Source organism: Equus quagga, chromosome 5 (genome assembly GCF_021613505.1).
Source record: "Equus quagga isolate Etosha38 chromosome 5, UCLA_HA_Equagga_1.0, whole genome shotgun sequence".
Lineage (NCBI taxonomy): Eukaryota > Metazoa > Chordata > Mammalia > Perissodactyla > Equidae > Equus > Equus quagga.
The window spans coordinates 27,337,149-27,346,412 of record NC_060271.1 but is presented as its reverse complement, the minus strand read 5'-3'; the positions used below and the strand labels follow the sequence as shown (position 1 = coordinate 27,346,412).

General features: G+C 55.5%; 1 protein-coding gene across 1 annotated transcript in view; it reads left to right on the top strand.

Annotated features, from left to right (window-relative positions):
• Positions 1–250: 250 nt before the first annotated feature.
• Positions 251–9,264, top strand: part of OPRD1 (opioid receptor delta 1) — a 32,966-nt gene continuing 23,952 nt past the window's right edge. The window contains exon 1 of the mRNA XM_046662593.1: positions 251–477. Within this exon, the coding sequence (XP_046518549.1) occupies positions 251–477 (227 nt within the window). The remainder of the gene's footprint in view (positions 478–9,264) is intronic.

Genomic DNA, 9,264 nt, shown 5'->3' with positions numbered 1-9,264 from the left:
GCGCGCGGCGGGCGCGTCCGAGGAGCCCGCAGCGGCTCCCGGCTCAGAGCGCTCCGGGGCAGGAGAGCGGGCGGGCGCCGGGCGCGGGGCCGGGGCGGGCGGCGAGGCAGGCGAAGGCGGCGCGGGGGAAGCGCGGCAGCCGGGGGCTGCAGTTGGCGGCGTCGGGGCCACGGCCTCGGGCCTCGGCGCGCCGTTCGCACCAGGTCTCTGCGCCCAGGGCGCACGGTGGGGAGGGACGCCCCTGGCCACCATGGAGTCGGTCCCCTCCACTGATGCCGAGCTGCAGCCCCCGCTCCTCGCCAACGCCTCGGACGCCTTCCCCAGCGTCTTCCCCAGCGCGGGCGCCAATGCGTCGGGGCCGCCGGGCGCACGGAGCGCCTCGTCCCTCGCCCTGGCCATCGCCATCACTGCGCTCTATTCGGCCGTGTGCGCCGTGGGGCTGCTGGGCAACGTGCTTGTCATGTTCGGCATCGTCCGGTGAGTCCGCTGCGGGCTGGCGCCACGGGCCTGGGCTGCGGAGTGAGCGTGGGGACCGAGGACTTGGGACGCTGACCTCGGTCGGACCCTGGACTCCCCGGGCCTCGGCACCTCGTGCAGGAGACGCCGGGGACCCAGCCGGGAGACCACTTCCCTTGAGAGGAGGACTGGAATGTGTGTGTGTGTGTGTGTGAGTGTGAGTGTGTGTATGTGTGTGTGTGTTTTAGTTAACATTTGATCATCTGTTGTCATCCCCTTGTTTCTGCATCAGGCTGTGTGGGACAGTTTGGCGACAGTTTGCATGTCTGTCACAGTTTGTGAGTGGGTGATTCTGTTTGTGACAGTACTAATGCATGTTTAGACTTCTGAAGACCTCGTAGGGGTGGGCATTGATGCCCGAGGTGCCACGGGCCTCTGGGGAGATGGCTGCCTGTGGGCTGTCTATGCAGGTGCCGGCACAGGAGAGTGTGTGTGTCTGCACCATGCTGTGGGGGCACTTACCAAGTCACATTTGGTGATCATCTGTCGGGGTCCCTATGTTGATGTGTGCTTGTCCCACACTGTCAGTTTGTGATTCTCTCGGAGAACGTGACAATGTGACCACGTTATTGTCAAACCCCAGAACCCCTAGGGGGAGGAGACCATCCAGAGTGGCTTTGGACACTGGTGTCCGTGCACCTGTGTGTGCGTTTGCTAATGGAGAGCTCATGGTTCCTGGGTACAGTGGGCAATGGCTGTGGGCGGGCCAGCTCTCTGCTTCCTTCCCTAGGGGCCATCTGGTCCTGAGCTCTAGATGTGATTCAGAGAGGCCTTGATCCTCCTCACAAATGCCCCCTCATTTTCTCCTCCTCTCCTCTCACAGTCCTTTTTTCTGCCAAAGGCAGCAGTGGTTCCTTTGGGCTGGAGTGGAGTTTATGCTTTCACCTTAGGAAGTGAAGTTCTCTTCTTGATCTCTGTGCACAGTGCTGGGACCTTCTCAGAGGGTCTAACACATCATCAGCTTGCCCCGAGGCAGCCTTCCTGACCAGCTCTGCCAGCTCAGACATGGGCAAAAAGAATTGAAAGGAAACTTGTATCCTATGATAACAAAGATGTTGATGTTTACTGTTACTTGGAAATGAGTCATCCATGCTGGTTTACTGCGAGCACAGTCCTTAACCTCTCTGGGCTGTGGTGCCACCAGGCAGGGCAGAGGGCAGATTGTGGACTCAGAGGTTGGAGATGTGAACTGTGGTCTCAGCCCTGTCCCTGATGCCCGTCACACCAGGGGCCCCATTCCTCCTGCCCCCCCCCCATCTACCTCAGTTTCCCTGTCTGAAGAATAGAGACACAGTCTCAATCGGGAGTATGAATTCCAGAGGATGAGGTCTCTGCAGGGCAGAGAGTAGCGCATTAGAGCGTTGGAGGGGGTGTGTGGGTGTTGAGGGAGCTTTGGCTTCGACGATCTCTGCGGAGACCTTTTCTCCTCCAGGAGGAGTGGAGGGCATGAGAATTTCTGCGCCTTCAGTGACTCATCACCAGCTGCAGCGGGAAGATGTCCCTGGGCGCAGGCAGGGTGGATCTTTGCTTCGCGTTTTTGTCAATGACTCTCTCCACTCTGCCTTCGGACGTAGTGCAGGCTTTAGAGTCGGGCCGATCTGAGTATCAGTCCCAGCTCTGCCGCGAACTGGCTCCTGGACTTGGGTGAATCCCTTAGCCTCTCTGAGCCTCAGTCTCTTCCTCTGTAGAATGGGGTACTAATAGAACCTTCTTCAACAGGGTTTTTGAGAGGTGTCAATGAGTGAGCATATCTAATGCAGCTGACCTGGTGCCTGGACCCAATAAATGGAAGCTGCCTGTGTGATGAAGAGGAGGAATTCTCCAGATCCTTCAGAATCCAGTGCCTATTAAAGAAGGGAGTGAGGGAAGCGCTTGTCCTAAGGGGGGCCTGAGAGCAGCTCTGAGAGGTCCAGCTTCCTGGCACTGTGCTCTCGAGGGAAGCCCTGGGAGCCCCTGAGGTCCCCACACTGCTAAGACATTTCCTGGGCCAACCATCTGGGTGATAACTGTATGTCTGGGTCTCAGTGATTTAATCCTTGTCTACAGCCCCGTGGGATGGGCACGAGAATCCTCAGCATCATCACCTCTGTTTACAGGTGAGGAATCTGTAGTTCTGAGAGAGAGGCAAGGTGACTGGTTCTCCTAAGGTCCCACGACTAGCCCTAGACCCGGAGCTAGATGCCTGGTCTTGTGACTCCAAATCCAGAACTTTTTCCAGGGCTGCCTGGGGTAGGGGACAGTCACAGGATTGCATGGAGGGAGCGGGCGGAATCCTGTCTGTCCTCTTGTCCTAGAATCCTCAGAGAATGATGGAGACATGGACCCTACACGTTCCTCGGCCCATGTAGTTTAGGCTGCTGTCCTTGGGGAAGGGGCAATGAGGGGGGCTGGTTCCCCACTGACAGGGAGGCTAAGGACAGGGCAGCTGCTGGGGCTCAGCTTCTGCTGGCAAAGTCCCCAGGGCAGTGGGGAGAGGGGAGCCCAGGATGGAGAAAAGCCCCTGGTCTAGCTAGTTCTCTGGCACCCTGTGCGAGGCCTGGCACAACCAATAAGTGAGTCAGTTGATTGGTTGAATGGCTGACTGACTGAATGAATGAAGGAGTGCCGCCTGTGGGTCCTGAGCTTAGGCAGTTTGGGGGCAGGGAAAGGTTTGCCAGGGAAGATCCAGAGGACCCTCGTGGCAGGTAAATGGGGCATATAGTGGCAGAACTGGCACTCTGAAGTCACATCCCAGTTCAAATCCTGAGTTCAAAGCCACTTCTTTGCTGTGTATTTGAGCTGGTGCCTTTACCTCTCTGAAGCTCCTTTCTCCATCCGTAAAGTGGGAAGAACAACAGTGCATCTGGGGTTGTGGGATTAAATGAGATAGTGCGTTGTATCTGAGCCTTTTAAGTCCTTTGAGAACAGGGAGGGTCTCTGTGTGAAGGAATGAAAAGAATTAGCTCATTCAGGAAGATTCTATGGGTGCACTGTGCTAGATGCTGACATGAGGAAATGGTGAGGAGGAAAATGCACCATCCCTGCCCTTGTGGGGCTTAGGGTCTGGTGGGAGAAGTAGACATTCATCAGCTGGTCACCCAACAAACTTCAGTTTGTAGTTGTGCTGAGGGCTTTCGCAGAGTGTATGAGGGCTTTCGGATCCCATGATTCGGGGAGGGCCTCAGGTGGTCAGGGAGTTCAAGGAGGCCTCTGAGGAGCTGAAGGATGAGGAGGGGGTAACTAAGTAAAAAGCTGACGAGTCTGCGATGAGAAGCGTGACACAGGAGAGGCTGAAAAAAACAACTCAGGCATCTCAGAATCCCAGATCATGAAACACTCTCCGTTCTCTCCTCCCCCGCACTCTGACCCTCTCCCACTCCATGGACCCGCCTGAGAAGCCCACTCATCCTTCTGGATGCTTGAGAGGGGCTGCTGGATATTGTACTCTTAGCAAACAGCCTGTGATTCCAGAAGCTTCCATGAAGTGTGAGCAGGATTTTTCGGGACATCTGGTCCCCAGGCAGAGCATCACTTCCTACTCTTGCAGTGTGAGTTCCGCCAGCGTCGTGACTTGGGGGGGTCCTCAGAGCTGGACAATCTATCCTCCTGGGTGGAGTTGTGCCCTGAGCAGGGCATCTCAGAGTTCCCATTGGAGCCCTCTAGGCAGGTTGGAGTGCGAAGGGCTTAGCAGACCCCGCCATCTCTGATAGGTGACCCCATCTTTGCTCTCCATGGCCTAGAACTGGTTTGCCTGCCCCAGAATCCAGGTAGGAGAATGGAGTCGATGCTCTTCCACCTGACCTCTTGTCTGTTCCACAACCTGCCCTGTCTCCCTGCCTCCACCTCTCCCTGATCCGGGTTCCAGCAGGTTCATACTCTGCTGCGTCTTTTACCCCCGCCCCCCCCCCCCCCCCCCCCCCCCCCGCCCCCTGCCTCTTCATGACTCTCTTTCAGGCTGTGTGCTGCTCTGCGCCTTGGTTTCTCTCTCTGCCCATGTCTCTTCTGACTCTGCTCCTTGGATCAAATGCTGCCTCTGCCGCCTCCTAAGATCTTTAGCAAGTTGGGTCGCCACTCTGCACCTCAGTTTCTTCGTCTGTACTAGGTGGATCATAGTACCTGCCTCATAGGCAGCCTTGCCCTAAAGATTGGATAAGAGGATGTTGGTAAAGCATCGCGCGCCCTCCCATCCCAGGTGACTGCAGCACAGAGCAGGAGGGGAGGTTGAGCCAGAGAGCATGCACTGGGGCGGGTCACAACAGGTGGATGAGGGGTTCTGGCTGCCCCTCTGTCAACTGCTGAGGTGCCAGGGGTCACTGGAACAGGCGCTCACATGTCGACTTTGCAGGATTGGGAGCTCTGAGTCCCCCTCTTGATTTCAGAGGCCCAACATGAGCGCCGTGTCTTTTGCCTCCCTTCCCTCTCTTGGGGCCCACGGACCCAGGGCCCCTAGGTCAGGAGAGGTCCCAGTGAGGTGACACAGTGCAGTGGTAAAGGTCACCGCTGGGAGTCAGGCAGCGCCAGGTCTCCATCCTGGCTCGATCACATCTTATGGTGGCTTTGGGCAAACAGCTTGACTTCCCTGAGCCTCATTTCTGCATTTGTAAAGTTGGGGTGATCAGGACAGGTTACTGAGAGGATCAAATGAGGCCATGCGTAGGAGGCCTCAATACACACTGTGATTTACCAGCACCCCTGAAGCTGCTCCAGGCGGCAGAGCGGGTGGCTGAGGCCTGACTGTCTGCATTTTCCACCTTGGGCCCTTTCCCGCTTCCTGCATCATCTGCACATTTGCTCATTCGACAAGCATTTGCTGAGGCTGACCTCTGCCAGACCCATCCGGCCTCAGTTCCCACTGCCCAGACCCTCAGCGTAAGCCTCAGCATGGCCTCTGGCTCCTAAGGCAGCCATGCCCCTTAGGACCCCCTGGTTAGTTACAGCTCCAAGGACAATTGCAGCTTCCTGGAGCCGTGGGCGTCCAGGGGAGGCACCAGACCGAGTCAGAGGAGGTGACACCTGGGCTGAGTCGTGACAGGGGAGCAGCAGTTGGCTACATGGAGAGGTGGGGGCAGAGCATTCCAGGCAGAGGGAACAGCATGAGCAGAGAAAGGTGCAGCGGACGATGGAGAGCCGCAGAGGAGAGGGAAGTTCACCATGGCTGAGCTGAGAGTGCCAGGGGCTGGGTGGCTGTGAGGATGGAGAGGCTGCAGGGACAAAAGCAGGATAGGCCCTGGAGGCAGGTGTCCTCCTCAGCAGGGTTGCCAGGGTGCCTGCTGTGTGCAGGCTTTGGCTAGGCCCTGGAGCCAGTGATGAATCCACCGACTACAGTCTGTGCCTTCCAGAACTCTCGGTGAGGTGCAAGCGTTAGGGGACCTCCACGGACCAGCCCCAGGCAATTGGAAGGAGTCGTTCTGGTGGGGAGTGGGGAGAGGGAGGACTGAGGAGGGGCCTGGAGACAGGCCCGCATGGCTGTGTCAGGGGCCAGAGGCCCCTCACGGTGAGGCTTGAGTCGCAAGTCTGGACAGTGGGAGCTGAGGCCGCACAGGCTCTCGGGTCCCGGGTAAGGTACGACAGCCGTGCTGGGAAATGAGGGAGTTTTGGGTCACCATGGGGAAGAGGACTTTGGAGCAATCTGTGCGGAATGGTGTTCAAGAGGAGGAATTTGGTGTCAGTGGGGGTGGGGTGGGATCGGGGGTGGAGGGGAAGGGCCTCAGTGTGGGAAACCAGAGAGGCCAGTTTGGGGCAATGGAAGAGAGCCATGTGACCTTGGATGGGTCTCTGAAACTCTGGCCTCAGTTGTCCCCTTTCCAAAATAGAGTGCTGTTGGACCTACAAGGAGGCAGGAGGCTGCGCCCCATGACCTCTGGGGAGGCTGAGCAGGGAGAGCAAGTCACAGCCTGGCTGGAGTTCCTGCCGCACCTCCTGGCCTCGCCCCAGAGCCTACCACTTCCCAGGTCTCGGGTTCATTCCCTGGGGAGTGCGTGTGACTCACAGACACACGGGGGTGAGTCCAGAGGAGTCACTGAGGGCACTAAGGAGGCTGTCCTGAGCTTCGGCCATGTCCCAGAGGCTTCTCCGAGCCGCCGGACAGCCCTGTAGTGGCGGCTGTAGATTCTCGTTTATGGATGAGGATGGGAAGGCTCCGCCTCAGACAGACAGAGGAGCCTCTCCCCTCTAGAAAGGTACAAATCCAGGTCTTTCTGACTCCAGAAGCACTCTGTGCCGGCTCTGCCACTCTGTCCACAAGGCCCGTGGGGAGTAGGGGCGAGCGCTGGGGATGTCGAGCTAGAGAAGAGACGAACAGAGCTGGGGAGGAGGGCAGGTTGCTGTGAGCAAACCCCTGAGGCCTCTGTGTGGGGTGACAGCAGTTGAGAGCCCCGATGACAGAGCTGGACTGCCCTGGGGTCACATCCTAGCTGAGCCTTTTACTGAGAGAGTGAGCCTGGGTAATACGTGCACAACCTCTCTGAGCCTCAGTCTTCTCATCTGTGAGATGGGAGTAGCATTAGACCCTCCTAGGGTGCTTATGAGAAGGTCATGGCCCGTGACATGAAGGACGTCAGCGTAGAACCAGGCATTTGGTACGTACTCAGTAAAGGTTTTCTATCGTTGTGACTATTTAGAAGAGGGAAGAGACTTGCTTCTCATTCATTCGAACCACATTTATTGAGCCCCAAAGGAACTAGAGTTATTGGGTGGATGCTATAGGGAAGCTTTATCAGCTCAATATTAGAAATTTCCTTTTACAATAAAGTTAATACAGTAGTTATTTCAGACAATATGGAGAAGTTTAAGCAGAGACAGACATTACCCATAATCCCACCACAAAGAGAAAAGCTTTGTCATTTTGGTCTATTTTCTTCCCATCTCTTTCTACGCCTCTCTCTGTCTCTTTCTGTGTATATATGTGTGTGTGTGTGTTTTAATGACATCACGATCACTCTATATTGAAAAATGATCGCATTATGTATACTATTTTGTAAGATGCCTTTTCACATAACATTGTATCATTAGCGTGTTCTCATATTATCAAACATTCTTTTAAAACATGATTTTTTGATGGCTGCAGGGCATGAATGTGTTCTCTTTTGGGGAGACTTATGGTATTTCCCATATTATGCCAATCTAAATAATGCATCTGTGAACATTCTTGAACACTTATGTTTGTGCCCATCTCCTATTGTTTCTATAAGGAATTTCCCGCCAGTCAAAGCTCTCCAAGAAGGTATGGGCTGCTGTGTAATGTAGGGAGCTTCCCATCACTGAGGGTCTGCGAGAGGACACTGGAAAAGCACTGGGTGGAGGTTTGGCACTGGAGATTCGGGTGGAGAAAAATTAAAACAAACACAATTTCAGGCCCCTCTCGCTGCAGCTGAGATTTGAAGAAAAATGCTTCTCAGACGCTATGATCTCAGATTCCCCTTCTCCCCTTCCTGGCGGATGGTGCCTGGACTCCGAGAGGAAGCGGGGCCGTGCAAGGGCAAGGCCTGATTTCATTAACCTCGGCTTCCTGGGACCTCTAAATCCAATTGGTTACCCAGACATCATAGCATGCACAGGAAGAGGGATGATGGCGGGAGAGAGCAGAGAGCCTGGCCTAAATTAGCAGTTTACCATCGTGCGGGCTGCAGCAGCCCCATTACTAGCTGGGGGACATGGGGTGGATGGGGTGCCTGGGTCGTGTCCTACTGATTTATAGCTCCCAGTGCAGCTTCAGAAATCAGCCCCTTTGTCTCTGGCGGGGGTGGATGTGTGCAGAAAGAATCGCGGCTTTTGTAGCTTTCGGAGTCTTTCTTGATAAGTGGAAAGATCTCCAACTTCAAAGTCCTGTGAGGTCAGAGAGCTCCATTCAATAAACACAACACAGTGAGAGGCGGAAACAGACTGCCTGCCTCCCCTGCTGGAGGGACCTTTTCACCGAGGCGTGGAATTTTGGATCATGGATGATGATTCTTTACCGAACCCTAGTTTTGTTGCAGGCTCTCTGCTTAGAGATGGATACATATATCATCCTGTTTAATCCTCACAGACCCATGGGATGTGAGTGTTGTGGCCCCCATTTTGTAGATGAGGAAACCTGAGGCACAGAGAAGTGATCAGGCATCCTCGGAGTCCTGGAGTCTGACTAAAATCAGGTCGTTCTGATCTCAGAGCCCGCACTCTCAACCATTGCCCTGTCCTCTGCGACCCTCTATGTCAAGTTCAGCCCCTCTGATTTACAAGTGAGGAAACTGAGGCCTGGAGAGGTTCTGTGTCTTTTGAGTTAGTGGCCAAGGCAGGACTGGAGCTTGCCTTTCCTAACCCCTTACCTCCTCTTCTTGCGTCTCTTTCCACGCTTGGGATTACCTGGGCTAAGGGAGAGCTGGTGGCTGGAAATAGCAGTCCATGGGAGCGTGAGAAGTGGGTTCCTGTACAGGGCAGCCAGGCCTAGGGGCCGCTGACCACACCTAACAGGCCCGAAGAACCCCAAGTTTCCTGGGGGGGCGCCAGCAGCTGTCGAGGCAGCCACGTCCTTCGGGGCAGAGAGATGGGAGTTCAAATCCAGGTCTGCTTCTTGCTGGCCCTCCACCCCGGCTCACCCCACCAAGTCAGTGTTCCCATCTGTGAAATGGGGATGATAGAAAAACACCTCCATGGCAGAGTTGTGACAAACATACATTCAGCAGCCCCTCCTAAGACGCAGTTCTAGGGGCAAGGCCTGCAACAGCAACCACGACACAGTGCCTGCCCTCACGGAGCTGACAGTCTAGAGGGAAGAAGACAGCCGATAAC